Genomic DNA, 15,949 nt, shown 5'->3' on the forward strand with positions numbered 1-15,949 from the left:
ACTGGACTAACTGGGTTCAGTTTAACAGAATTTACACGTTTTTGTGTTTACTTGGTACGATAAGGTCACTGAGCATTTTCTGAAAAAGGAACGGAGGACGAATCTATGTTTGAAGAACTGGACTTTTTGTTGATGTAAGCGACAATGAGCTTCAACTGAGAGACGAACAGACCACACTGGAACAAAGTATGTTCACACTGGGGCAAAACTTACAACTACTTCCTAGACGTTATAATTCCCAGGGTGCTTCTATTGAATATGGTTGTTCATCATTCAACAAATGTTAATTAACTGTGTGATAGGTGTTTTGTATGTGTGTGTGTGTGTGTGTGTGTGTGTGTGTGTGTGTGTGTGTGTGTGTTCCACGTACCTGAGGTAGAGCCTGGACCACTGTATCCAACAGAGCTCTCATCCCAGTTGCCATTTTCAACAACTTCAACACTGCAGAGACAGAAACACATGAGGACACTGTACCATCCACATGAGCCAAGAACATCTGTATGATACACAGAAGCAGAAAGGCAGATGAAAGACAGAAGGACGACAGAGACAGAGGGACACAGAGGAGGGGGGTGATCCAGACAGATAAGAGGCCGGCAGAGAAACTGAAGGAGAGAGATAACAAACGATCGATGGATGGAATAGGTCCCTGAGTCTCCATTAGAGACTCCATTCTATTCCCTGCGGTTCAATTTCTGTGTGAAGACAGCGGAGGAGGCAGCCGGTTACAGACGGGACTGAAAAAAAAACAAAACAACAATACTGGCCATATTCTGACTGAGGCCGACATGGTCCAAACAAAAGCTCCAGGGACATGGACTGACCTGTGAGTGGAAAGAGAAGAAGAAAAGAAAAGAAAAGAAGAAGAGTGGACAACAGCTGGAAGGATGCATCATCTGGATGGAAGGAAGGAAGGAAGGATGCATGATCTATGTCTGAACAGGAAAGAAGGATGGATGGAAGGATGGAAGGAAGGAAGGAAGGAAGGAAGGATGCATCATCTATGTCTGAACAGGAAAGAAGGATGGATGGATGAATGGATGGCAGGAAGGGAGGAAGGATGGAAGGAAGGAAGGATGCATCATCTACGTTTGAACAGGAAGGATGGATGGATGGATGGATGGATGGAAGAAAGGAAGGAAAGAAGGAAGGAAGGAAGGAAGGATGGAAGGAAGGAAGGATGCATCATCTACGTTTGAACAGGAAGGATGGATGGATGAATGGATGGATGGATGGAAGAAAGGAAGGAAAGAAGGAAGGAAGGAAGGATGGATGGGGGAAGGAAGGAAGGACGGATGGAGAGACGGACAGACAGACAGACAGACAGGTGGAACGACAGATGGATGGACAGAGGGCGGATAGATAGGTGGATGAATGGATGACAGATGGATGGATGGATGAATGGATGACAGATGGATGGATGGATGGATGGATGTGTTGGAGTGTGTGTCATGCGTTGGTTGAAATGCTCCTCAGCTGTTGTCTCATTGCCACTCTTCTCCACATCATTAAACCACACACGCACGCATGCACGTGCACACACACACACACGCGCACACACACACACACACACACACACACACACACACAAACACACACACACACACACACACACACACACAAACACACACACACACACACACACACACATGTTTTTACTGCACAGTAAAGTTCCGCCTGTTGTTTCTGAACGTGACCCAACATCAGAATGAACACATGGACTGAATGCACAGTTCAGTCTCATTATCTTAAATATATTCAAGCGGCTCAAACTCTTCTTTTAGTTCAGGGGACGATTAACAGTCAGGATGCGTTTAAGGACCTGCTGACGACTGCACGCTCATGTTCCTCCTTCCACTCGCAGCAGTTGGTTAACATTCCAGTCCACTGGTCCAAACATTCTGAGGGGAGACCACCAGAGCCACTTCAGCCCCCCCACACTAACCAGCACATAGTCCACTTGGTTGTTAATTACCACAGGCTGCTGTTTAATTAGTATATCACTGGTGGTCCACTCAGGGAAGCATGGGGGGCATTATGGGGGGGCATTATGGGGGGGCAGAGGCCAACAGAGCCAGGGCAGACTGGTGTAATTAGCCTCATCGAATGAATGACAGACCCACTGAAAAGAGGAGGAGGAAGGAGCGCTGATCTAGTTGGATTCAGACGACTTCAAGACAAATGTAAGTCTGGAAATGAAACACACACAAACGCATGTGTGTTCTCACTAAATATCAGTCAGATCTGACGACGTACACGCCTGCAATTATCAACATCGATAAGATAAATAGGAGAAGTAGAAATAAGCCTCCGGCTTCAGCTTCTTCCTTTTTCAGTTACAAAATGTGTTAATTTTATGTTTGTTTTTTTAATATGTAGGTGTTTTGTTGTTTTTTTAATATGTGTTTTGTATTTTGTATTTAACTGAAATAAACATTCATTCATTCATTCATTCATATTGTCTAGTACTGATGTTCTAATTGTGTCTTTAGAGAGTGTTTTAATATATATATTTAGTGTGTGTGTGTGTACATACATATATATATATATATATATATATATATATATATATATATATATATATATATATATATATATATATATATAAATGTCACAGTAGAGATTGAAATCCAGTAGGATTCCTAATCCTACTAGGACAGATAGGAATTGTAGTTTGTCCTATTCCTGTCTGTCCTAGTAGGATTAGGAATCCTACTAGGACAGATTGAAATTGTAGTTTGTCCTCGGACAAACTGAAATCCTACAAGAAATTAGGATCTGAAGATTGGAATTCCAATCTGTCCTAGGAGAATTTACAATCCTACTAGGACAGATTGTAATTCTATTTGGAAGTGGGATCTGAAGATTGGAATTTCAGTCTGTCCTACGATTTCGCCATCACCATTCCATCTGAATTCTTTTCATATCTTAGATCCAGTATATGGCCCTTAGGTCAGTACACATTGTAACCAGGATGCCAGCCGTCCTATCTGGTCCAACCTTATTCAACAGCCGTTTGTAACTGTCATTGGTATGTAAATGAGACACATTTGTATTCAGAAATCGGTAGAATTTGAAAAACGTACCTGTAAACAACCCATTGCCATGGCAACATACAATTTTATTATTATCTAATTGTTGCCAAGCCATTCAGAAAATGTACGATGTTAAAGTTGGCATTGGCATTTTGCTGCCCCCTGGTCTAGATGGTAGGGTTAAAAGTAAAAGAAACAACAATATTCTTACATTTTGATATAATCTGACATTCTCCTAATAGAATTCGAGATTGTCCTGACAGAATTCTTATATTTTTTGCCGTAGGACAGACTGAAATTCCAATCTTCAGATCCCACTTCCAAATAGAATTACAATCTGTCCTAGTAGGATTGTCAATTCTCCTAGGACAGATTGGAATTCCAATCTTCAGATCCTAATGTCTTGTAGGATTTCAGTTTGTCCGAGGACAAACTGAAATTTCAATCTGTCCTAGTAGGATTACAAATCCTACTGGATTTCAATCTCTACTGTGACATATATATATATATATATATATATATATATATATATATATATATATATATATATATATATATATATATATATATATATATATATATATATATATAAATATATATACACCATACCAACTTTATTTATGAAGCACTTTCAGAACTTTACAGCTGGCCAAAGTGCCGTACACCAAACATATATATATGTGTATATATATATATATATATTTATATATATGTGTGTATACATATATATATATATATATATATATATATGTGTGTATGTGTGTGTGTGTGTGTGTGTGTGTGTGTGTGTATATATATATATATATATATATATATATATATATATATATATATATATATATATATATATATATACACCATACCAACTTTATTTCTAAAGCCCTTTCAGAACTTTGGCCCTTTCAGGCCAAAGTGCCGTACACCAAACATAAAACAAGGGATTGAATAAGTAAATAAAACTAGTGATAACACTGGGTGTTAAATGGGCTAAGAACAAGAAAATACAACCATCATAAAAACAACACAAATTAAAATCTGTTAAGAACAGCATAAAAAAACAAACAAACAAACAAAAAAACCAGACATGTCACTCACTGATTAAAAGCTAAGGAGAAAAAGTGTGTTTTTAGATGTGATTTAAAGACAGGTACAGACTGAGCCTGTCCAACATCTAAGCACAACTGGTTCCACAACTTTGGGGCGACAACAGAAAAGGCACGATCCCCACGAAGCTTCTTTTTAGTTTTTGGAACCACAAGCTGCAGCTGATCTGACATGAGAGCACGGGGGGGGGGGCGTAGGGGTGATATATATATATATATATATATATATATATATATATATAGATAGATAGATAGATAGATAGATAGATAGATAGATAGATAGATAGATAGATAGATAGATATAGATAGATAGATATATAGATATATATATACACACACACTACAGAAGAACGGCCTGTTTTTATTTCTAGTATGATGCTTTTATTCTATTTTATTTATTACGATGCTTATTTATTTATTGATATTGATTTTACACTGTAGTCACAGACAAACAAAATCTCATTCTCTTGTTTATGTAAGTGCACAGTGGAAATGACAATTAAAAACCCTGACCATTCACACACACACACACCTATTTTTCTTTTTTTTTTAAGATAAGATAAAATAAGAATAAGGGATTGTATTTACTCATTCATTCATTTATTTATTTATTATTATCATTACTAATTTTTTCTAGCCACATATGGGTAAGGAACCAAATACGGTAACTTCATTGACCTAGATTTTCTAAATGACTATAACTAATAAAGATCTTCCTTGTTCTGTCCTCCAATAACACACTAAGGGTGTAATGTTGAATTTCAGAGTGCTTATTTATTTCTTTATTTTCTTTATTGGAAGCAGTTTCACAGACAACAGCCTGACAGTGCACTGTGATAAATAGGACTGCCATTCTTTCATTTTTCTTTTTCCCTCCCACTATCCCACTCTATCTGGAAGAAGACAATTCTTAAAGTAAATCCAATACTGACATGCGATCAGTACAGAATACATACAACAATTGTCTAATTAAGAAAAATAAGCAGCTAAAATAAAATAGACAGAAAAATAAATAAATAAAAAAAAGGGGGGCGGGGGGGGGCACACTCAATCATCACCATCAGGCAGAGATGTCACAGTTTCAGTTTAATTTAAGAGAAATCTCCACGTTTTGTTCAAATGACTTTAAGGAGTTATTGAGTGAAACTAAATCCGAGTATTTCTATGAGTCGAACCATAAAGGGTTAAAGGTCCAGTTTGTGTCGGTTCAGTCTGACTGACCAACGCAAATACAAAGTACATGTGACCAGAGTCAGGTCTTGTATTTGTTTTTAAAAATAGTTGAGTTTGTGCATTTGTGTGATGAAAACGGTTCATCTGTGCATCTTCAAACCCACTCCAATCCACAGCACAAATGTCAACTGTCCTTAATAATCCAAACCTGACTTTCACATCAAAGGTTGTAGATCCCTTTAAATGCATGGAAGTGTGTGTGTGTGTGTGTGTGTGTGTGTGTGTGTGTGTGTGTGTGTGTGTGTGTGTGTGTGTACCTCGTGCGATCCTGAGCACTCTCATGATCCTGATGATAGTGGGGTTGATGGGAAGGGAGGCATTGATTTCAATCTCCTCCAGGGTGATTCCCATCACTGACAGCAGCACAATGGCCAGGTCCAACTGATTCCACCTGCACCAAAACAAACACACAAACCAAAACCCACACACTGGTGTTAGTGACGCTCATCTGCACCAAACAAACACACAAACCAAAACCCACACACTGGTGTTAGTGACGCTCATGTGCACCAAAACAAACACACAAACCAAAACCCACACATTGGTGTTAGTGACGCTCATGTGCACCAAAACAAACACACAAACCAAAACCCACACACTGGTGTTAGTGACGCTCATGTGCACCAAACAAACACACAAACCAAAACCCACACACTGGTGTTAGTGACGCTCATCTGCACCAAACAAACACACAAACCAAAACCCACACAGTGGTGTTAGTGACGCTCATCTGCACCAAACAAACACACAAACCAAAACCCACACACTGGTGTTAGTGACGCTCATCTGCACCAAACAAACACACAAACCAAAACCCACACATTGGTGTTAGTGACGCTCATGTGCACCAAAACAAACACACAAACCAAAACCCACACATTGGTGTTAGTGACGCTCATCTGCACCAAACAAACACACAAACCAAAACCCACACAGTGGTGTTAGTGACGCTCATCTGCACCAAACAAACACACAAACCAAAACCCACACACTGGTGTTAGTGACGCTCATCTGCACCAAACAAACACACAAACCAAAACCCACACACTGGTGTTAGTGACGCTCATCTGCACCAAACAAACACACAAACCAAAACCCACACATTGGTGTTAGTGACGCTCATCTGCACCAAACAAACACACAAACCAAAACCCACACACTGGTGTTAGTGACGCTCATGTGCACCAAACAAACACACAAACCAAAACCCACACACTGGTGTTAGTGACGCTCATCTGCACCAAACAAACACACAAACCAAAACCCACACACTGGTGTTAGTGACGCTCATGTGCACCAAAACAAACACACAAACCAAAACCCACACACTGGTGTTAGTGACGCTCATGTGCACCAAAACAAACACACAAACCAAAACCCACACACTGGTGTTAGTGACGCTCATCTGCACCAAACAAACACACAAACCAAAACCCACACACTGGTGTTAGTGACGCTCATCTGCACCAAAACAAACACACAAACCAAAACCCACACACTGGTGTTAGTGACGCTCATCTGCACCAAACAAACACACAAACCAAATCCCACACAGTGGTGTTAGTGACGCTCATCTGCACCAAACAAACACACAAACCAAAACCCACACACTGGTGTTAGTGACGCTCATGTGCACCAAACAAACACACAAACCAAAACCCACACAGTGGTGTTAGTGACGCTCATGTGCACCAAACAAACACACAAACCAAAACCCACACACTGGTGTTAGTGACGCTCATCTGCACCAAACAAACACACAAACCAAAACCCACACACTGGTGTTAGTGACGCTCATGTGCACCAAACAAACACACAAACCAAAACCCACACACTGGTGTTAGTGACGCTCATGTGCACCAAAACAAACACACAAACCAAAACCCACACACTGGTGTTAGTGACGCTCATGTGCACCAAACAAACACACAAACCAAAACCCACACAGTGGTGTTAGTGACGCTCATGTGCACCAAACAAACACACAAACCAAAACCCACACACTGGTGTTACTGACGCTCATCTGCACCAAAACAAACACACAAACCAAAACCCACACACTGGTGTTAGTGACGCTCATGTGCACCAAACAAACACACAAACCAAAACCCACACAGTGGTGTTAGTGACGCTCATGTGCACCAAACAAACACACAAACCAAAACCCACACACTGGTGTTACTGACGCTCATCTGCACCAAAACAAACACACAAACCAAAACCCACACACTGGTGTTAGTGACGCTCATGTGCATCACTGGGCCAAAGCCCCTCCAGTTCAGAGACCACGCTCAGCCCAGTATCATCTCAGATGGGGCAGACAGCACAAAAAACTTAATTCCATAATGAAAATGCTTACATCTGCAACGTTTTCTTAAAAATACGAATAACATGAACATCCTGAAATGTCTTAAAAAAAAGTGTAATTTTAATATTAGGCCTAAGTTTATCATCTACAAATTCACCAAACATTTGGTAACAGGCAGAATATTAGGGCTAATGCACTTACTTCTCTGAAGGTAGTTCAGGTTAGTCACATTTTTGTGAAAGGACAGTTATCTTTACCTCCACCAGGAGCTAGTGTGATCCCTCTGCTTTGTGTGTTTGTTTGTGTGTTCATTTGTGTGTTTGTGTATTTGTTTGTGTATTTGTTTGTGTGTTCATTTGTGTGTTTGTTTGTGTGTTTGTGTATTTGTTTGTGTGTTCATTTGTGTGTTTGTGTATTTGTGTGTTTGTTTGTGTGTTTGTTTGTGTGCAAGATAACTCAAAAAGTTATGGACGGATTTTCATGAAATTTTCAGGAAATGTTGATTCTGGCACAAAGAAGAAATGATTGAATTTTTGTGTGTGTGTATTTATGTATGTATGTATGTATATATGTATGTATGTATGTATGTATGTGTATATGTATGTATATATGTACAGTGCAGGCCAAAAGTTTGGACACACCTTCTCATTCTTCACATTTTCTTTATTTTCATGACTATTTTCATTGTAGATTCTCACTGAAGGCATCAAAACTATGAATGAACACATGTGGAATTATGTACTTAACAAAAAAGTGTGAAATAACTGAAAACATCTCTTATATTCTAGTTTCTTCAAAGTAGCCACCCTTAGCTCTGATGACTGCCTTGCACACCCTTGGCATTCTCTTGATGAGCTTCCAGAGGTAGTCACCTGAAATGGTTTCCACTTCATAGCTGTGCCTTGTCAGGGTTACTTAGTGGAATTTCTTGCCTTATTGATGGGGTTGGGACCATCAGTTGTGTTGTGCAGAAGTCAGGTTGATGCACAGCTGACAGCCCTATTGGACAACTGTTAGAATGCATATTATGGCGAGAACCAATCAGCTAAGTAAAGACAAACGAGTGGCCATCATTACTTTAAGAAATGAAGGTCAGTCAGTCTAGAACATTTCAAAAACTTTGAATGTGTCCCCAAGTGCAGTCGCAAAAACCATCAAGCGCTCCAACCAAACTGGCTCACATGAGGACCGCCCCAGGAAAGGAAGACCAAGAGTCACCTCTGATGCTGAAGATAAGTTCATCTGAGTCACCAGCCTCAGAAATCGCAAATTAACAGCAGCTCAGATTAGAGACCAGATGAATACCACACAGAGCTCTAGCAGCAGACACATCTCTACAACAACTGTTAAGAGGAGACTGCGTGAATCAGGCCTTCATGGTCAAACAGCTGCTAGGAAACCACTGCTCAGGAGAGGCAACAAACACAAGAGATTTATTTGGGCCAAGAAACCCAAGGAATGGACATTAGACCAGTGGAAATCTGTGCTTTGGTCTGATGAGTCCAAATTTCAGATCTTTGGATCCAACCGCCGTGTCTTTGTGCGACGCAGAAAAGGTGAACGGATGGATGCTACATGCCTGGTTCCCACCGTGAAGCATGGAGGGGGAGGTGTGATGGTGTGGGGGTGCTTTGCTGGTGACGCTGTTGGGGATTTATTCAAGATTGAAGGCAACCTGAATCAGCATGGCTACCACAGCATCCTGAAGTGACATGCCATTCCATCCGGTCTGCGTTTAGTTGGACCATCATTTATGTTTCAACAGGACAATGACCCCAAACACACCTCCAGGCTGTGTGAGGGATATCTGACCAAGAAGGAGAGTGATGGAGTGCTGCGCCAGATGACCTGGCCTCCACAGTCACCGGACCTGAACCCGATCGAGATGGTTTGGGGTGAGCTGGACCGCAGAGTGAAGGCAAAAGGGCCAACAAGTGCTAAGCATCTGTGGGAACTTCTTCAAGACTGTTAGGAAACCATTTCAGGTGACTACCTCTGGAAGCTCATCAAGAGAATGGCAAGAGTGTGCAGAACAGTCATCAGAGCTAAGGGTGGATACTTTGAAGAAACTAGAATATAAGAGATGTTTTCAGTTATTTCACACTTTTTTGTTAAGTACATAATTCCACATGTGTTCATTCATAGTTTTGATGCCTTCAGTGAGAATCTACAATGAAAATAGTCATGAAAATAAAGAAAATGTGAAGAATGAGAAGGTGTGTCCAAACTTTTGGCCTGTACTGTATGTATGTATGTATATGTATGTATGTATATATGTACATATTGTTGGTTTAGACACGGGTCAGAGCTAATAAATTAGTCTTCTTCTCCCTCCTTTTCAAATATGACTTTTTTTCTTTTTCTTTGTGTGTGTATCATTATTTTATGCTTCCTTGAATTTTCATTTCTATATTATGTTGTGCAAAGAAGTCAGTTAATAGCAATCTGGAAGCTTGTATCATTACCATGTTTGAAATAAATCAATAAAAAAAATAATACTTTTTTACAGGGATTTAATATTTGCACTAAAACACTATCATTATTTATAGGTTATTATATGATAGTATTTTATGTTTATGTTTTCTGATAGTATTTTATGTTTATGTTTTCTGATAGTATTTTATGTTTTCTGATAGTATTTAATGTTTATATTTTCTGATAGTATTTTATGTTTATGTTTTCTGATAGTATTTTACGTTTATGTTTTCTGATAGTATTTTATGTTTATGTTTTCTGATAGTATTTTATGTTTATGTTTTCTGATAGTATTTTATGTTTTCTGATAGTATTTTATGTTTACGTTTTCTGATAGTATTTTATGTTTACGTTTTCTGATAGTATTTTATGTTTTCTGATAGTATTTTATGATCCGATCCGCTTGAGATTGAATGGGTGTGTATGTGAAACCTGAACTAAAATGACTGTGATGTTCTTGATTATAATATTATATCTATTATTAGAACCATTACTGGATTGCACTGCTGCTGCTACTGTAAATAGACATGTGATCTTCTGCTATTCTCCTATAGTTTAGTCTTTTTACCGTTTATTTACACCACCAGGTTAGGAGGTGCACTGAGCATGCTCAGATGTCTATGGAAAGAACAAGGTCTATTCTATCAACACATATGGAATTTTTCTTTTTGAGCAAACGGTTGAATTTTAGGAATATTTCAAATAAATCATCCATTCAGAACCATCACCACAGAGGTTAAAGGGTTAATATGTCAGTTATGTTGGTTGTCCAGGTTCTCCATCATCTGCAGCGTTTATATGAAGGTTAGTCCAGTCCATTTCCTGAACACCTGCTCCTGTTATGAATATTTCAGTTACTTCTATCAGAAGAGCTTCATTATACAGCCTCAAAAACACTATTTATTATATTTACCATCGGATCTCTTTGCATTTTACGGGGAAATATTACGCTTTAATGGAAATATGAACTGGTGCTGCAAAAGCAAAACTAAAGTCTTAAAAATGTTCATGCCTGGCTAAAGACGAATCTGAAACGCCCATTACCGAGTAATAAAACCACTGAATTAAACAAATGAAGTGTATATTGTAATATAATATTTTAACAGGTTAACGCAGTCACGCTTCCGTAAATACACATTTTATGTTCTTTAATCAAGTAAAGTTTCTTTCATTTTTTTAAAAACTTGGTTTGTTATAAAATTGCTGCCTGTGTTTTTTGTTTTTTTTCCACCACAGTTAATTTGTCATGTCCCAGATATTATCACAGTCTCAGAGCAGCAGAACTAGTGCACGCCAGGCTCATAGGGTGTAAAACTGTGGAAACAGGGTCGCCTCTAAAATCTGAGCTTTCCAAAAAACACACACAGGGATGTGAAGGAGAAAACAGACGAAGAACTCAACATAGAAAAACACAATTCAACAAAAAAAAACAAAACACAAAAACATGGAAAATAAAAAGGGTGTCTAAAAATATGTTTACACTCAGAGTAAAAGACAAAGAAAGAAAGAAACAGTTTTATATAGGTCAGAGGAAATCATTTTGAAGGGAAAGGAGACGGAAATAAGCAGCCGAAATTTCCTCCAGAACTCCCACAATTCTAAAAATGGACTGAATGGTCTGAAATAACATGGACTGAAGCTCCCACAGCTGCTCCACAGGCCTGGGAAGGTCCACCCTGAACCAAAACACCCCCATATGTGTTTTTTATTGAGTTTTTTATATGAAGATTCCATTTATTACTCAACAATAGAACATTCAAAAACTATGAATCTAATGAGAATATACAGAACATCAGACATTCCAAGATGCCGTAGTCATAAACTAATAATAAGAAGACATGGAAACTACAGAATAAATTAAAATTAAACAAAAAAGACAAAATAGAAATTACGTAATGAATTAAGGAGAATAAAGATGAAAGTCCAAAGATAAGTAAAAATACAGTAAAAAAAAACTAAAAAAAACAAAACAAAAAAAACACTATATATGACAGCATCTGCTTGGTCAGATGTGACCTCACTTCCTGTTTCAGGGTGTCTACAGAGTTTGTTCACAGTTTGGAGAAATTTAGATTTTTGACAAATTTTTGAAATGTTACAAATGTACCTTTACCTGTAATGGTCCATACTTTGATGGTTTATAACACGTAAATGTTTCCAGATATCAGTATAGTTCCTACTGAACACTGATAGGAAGTCATATATGGACTGTTGTTTGGGTTCATGACCTTTGACCTTCAGTGACCTTGAAGGGTCAAAGTCAAGGTCACCCATGTCTACGTTTCAACAATCTTCTCTGAAACTACTGGTCAGATTCACTTTAAATTTTATATGTATCCTTCTTGGGACAATATCTACAAAGTTTGTTCACAGTTTTGAAAAAAAAACAGATTTTAAAATTTTAGTACTAAATTAGTATGAAATAATTTAAGTACTAAAAATTCGGCTTTACTTATATTGGTCCATATATTCATGACTTATAACATGGAATTGGTTACAGACATAAATATAGTTCCTACTGAGCACTGATAGGAAGTCACATACAGTCACGGAAAAAATGATGAGACCATTAGAAGTCATCAAAAATAAATAAATAAAAGGAGTGTGCACGTCTTAGGAAATCAATAAAATAATAATAATAATAATAATAATGATAATAATAATAATAATAATAACAACAATGACAATTGTAATAATCCATTTGCTGTTTTTGTCGTCATTCGCATGGCTTTGGGGTAAGCGAATGCCTCTCCTTGAGGTGTTCAGGGTCAGTCAGGATAAATAAGTTCCTCCAGGGAGTTCAGCTCTGCCCTCAGCTCTCCACCATTTTAATACGCTTTGAGGGAAGTGATATTGATTGGATGCCCAAAGCAGCATACTTTATGTCATCACAACAAGACAACTGGTTCCAAGGTCCTGCCTGTATATTTCATATATATATATATATATATATATATATATATATATATATATATATATATATATATAGAGTGTGGAAGCAAAATGTACAATATTTTGAGGCAGGGATTGAAAGACAGTGTATGACCAATTAGTTTATTGAAAGTCATGAGAATTTATTTGCCACAAGAAAATGTCCATAATAGAAAATGTTTTTATTCTATGTGTCCTCCTTCTTTCTCAATAACTGCCTTCACACGCTTCCTGAAACTTGCACAAGTGTTCCTCAAATATTGGGGTGACAACTTCTCCCATTCTTCTTTAATAGTATCTTCCAGACTTTCTGGTAATAGTTTTGCTCATAGTCATTCTCTTCTTTCCATTATAAACAGTCTTTATGGACACTCCAACTGTTTTTGAAATCTCCTTTGGTGTGACGAGTGCATTCAGCAAATCACACACTCTTTGACGTTTGCTTTCCTGATTACTCGTATGGGCAAAAGTTTGTGAAAAGGTATGGATAATAGTGTTAGGTATGATTATGACATCAGTATATGTTTGGGTTCAAAACAACTGACGTAGTGTCTGCTGAGAAAAAACAACTAAATGTTCACTGTACATTTGGCTTCCCCACCCTGTATACATATCCCTTCTGACCTAGAAGAACCAAAGGGCCCCTAATGTTTGACCTTTAACCCTGTGAAACAAACACCTTTGATTTCTGACAGCCTCATTGAATGTTTTCAGTCACCGCACACTGAAATACCAGAATAAACGCTTTTTCCTGCGTCACTGCTGAACCCATACACATTTGTCAACTTAAAAAGATCCAGAAATAGCAGGATGTTGAATTTATTAAGGCCCGGTTTACAGAACAACGGTGAGAATGACCAAATATTTTATCAGATGTGAGTTTCATTTAGATGGCAACAGCATTTTGGGGGTTGAAAACGCAAAAAAGTGAAACCTCCTTCTGGAATGGAAACCTTAAAAACGCTCCACTCTCCTGTCACCGTCTAAAGGGTTGAAAATGCAAAACTGTGTTTTCTCATTGCGTAGTTTACGTCACAGCCGTGCACCAGTACAGGAAAACAGCAACATGTGGGATTATCTCCCAGCAACACACCTTCAAGTTGTCCTAGCCGCTCTAATTTACATCCAAGAGTCATTTCAAGCAGTTATCATGAATCTTGTTGTTGGGTTAGGGTTCACTTAAAGGAGTGATATTTGTCTTTGTTCAATGGAAGTCTTCCTTTTCCCTCATGTGCCTGTGGTGTCCATAAACTGTAAATGCTCTGTTTGGCTCTGAATTCTTCATTCATTCAACTCCACACGTCCATCTGCAACCCTTCAGACAGACTGTGATCTACAGTAAAATAACAGTAGAATAACCTATAAATAATGACTCCAGATGGAACTCAAAATGTTATTGTAAGAAGTCAGTATTGGATCAGTATCGGCAAAACTAAGCCTAAAAAAAATCGCATTGGAAGCAAAAAAAATCCAGATTGGGACATCACTAAATATGACTCCATTAAAATGAAAAATACAGAGGATAAGATTATAATAAATAGTGATGAATCCCTTCAGAAAGATTAAATAGGGAGAAAAGTTGACTTGGGAACTGCCACTAAAGTACACTGGGCCTTCAGGGGTTCAAACTACTAAAGTATCAGATATTTAGGAAGTTCTTCCACTGTGCAAAATTCAGACTTACACGTACTTGAACACAGATTCTGTTCATTTAAATGTTATTTTGTTTTTGTCTTAATTTGCTTTGTTTTATTTTGTTTCTTTGCATGTTTGAAATAAATAAATGAAATAAAATAAATTAAATAGGAACATAAGGCATTTTAGATGTTTGTAAAGAACTATTACTAGTGTACTGAAGCCGTCATCTGTTCGTACAGAACATGTCAATAATCCAGACCTTCGTCGTCTATAACACAGCAGAACATCTGGTTGGGTTTCCTCTGTACCTGTCTTTAAAGAAGCGTCGAAATCCAAAGGCCACGAGCTTCAGCGACGCCTCGATGACAAAGGTGGAGGTGAAGAAGTAGTTGCAGTACTTCAGCGCAGTCTCTAAAGACTAGGAAGAAGAAAAAAAAAGGATTAAGAAAGTGACGGAGCAGAAGAGACCGTTCACGTCCTCTGTTATCTCAACCGTCTTAAACCGCGGTAACGCCGTTGGTTTCCTCCTCTGTCTGTTATCTGAACCGTCTTAAACCGCTGTAACGCCGTTGGTTTCGTCCTCTGTCTGTTATCTGAACAGTCTTAAACCGCGGTAACGCCGTTGGTTTCCTCCTCTGTCTGTTATCTGAACCGTCTTAAACCGCTGTAACGCCGTTGGTTTCGTCCTCTGTCTGTTATCTGAACCGTCTTAAACCGCGGTAACGCCGTTGGTTTCGTCCTCTGTCTGTTATCTGAACCGTCTTAAATCACGGTAACGCCGTTGGTTTCGTCCTCTGTCTGTTATCTGAACAGTCTTAAATCACGGTAACGCCGTTGGTTTCGTCCTCTGTCTGTTATCTGAGCCGTCTTAAAACGTGGTAACGCCGTTGGTTTCCTCCTCTGTCTGTTATCTGAACCGTCTTAAACCGCGGTAACGGCGTTGGTTTCGTCCTCTGTTATCTGAACCGTCTTAAACCGTGGTAACGGCGTTGGTTTCGTCCTCTGTTATCTGAACCGTCTTAAACCGCAGTAACGCCGTTGGTTTCCTCCTCTGTCTGTTATCTGAACTGTCTTAAAACGTGGTAACGCCGTTGGTTTCGTCCTCTGTCTGTTATCTGAACCATCTTAAACCGCGGTAACGCCGTTGGTTTCGTCCTCTGTCTGTTATCTGAACCGTCTTAAACCGCGGTAACGCCATTGGTTTCGTCCTCTGTCTGTTATCTGAA

The 15,949-nt window shown here is 38.7% G+C and overlaps 1 protein-coding gene across 1 annotated transcript in view; it reads right to left on the reverse strand.

Annotated features, from left to right (window-relative positions):
- The window catches only part of LOC115428136 (voltage-dependent T-type calcium channel subunit alpha-1I-like), a 432,180-nt gene that overhangs the window by 111,194 nt on the left and 305,037 nt on the right, over window positions 1-15,949 (reverse strand). Inside the window, 3 exon segments of the mRNA XM_030146986.1 lie at window positions 371-441; window positions 5,629-5,762; window positions 15,032-15,141. Of these exon segments, the coding sequence (XP_030002846.1) occupies window positions 371-441; window positions 5,629-5,762; window positions 15,032-15,141 (315 nt within the window).

The sequence above is a fragment of the Sphaeramia orbicularis genome, chromosome 1 (genome assembly GCF_902148855.1).
Source record: "Sphaeramia orbicularis chromosome 1, fSphaOr1.1, whole genome shotgun sequence".
Classification (NCBI taxonomy): domain Eukaryota; kingdom Metazoa; phylum Chordata; class Actinopteri; order Kurtiformes; family Apogonidae; genus Sphaeramia; species Sphaeramia orbicularis.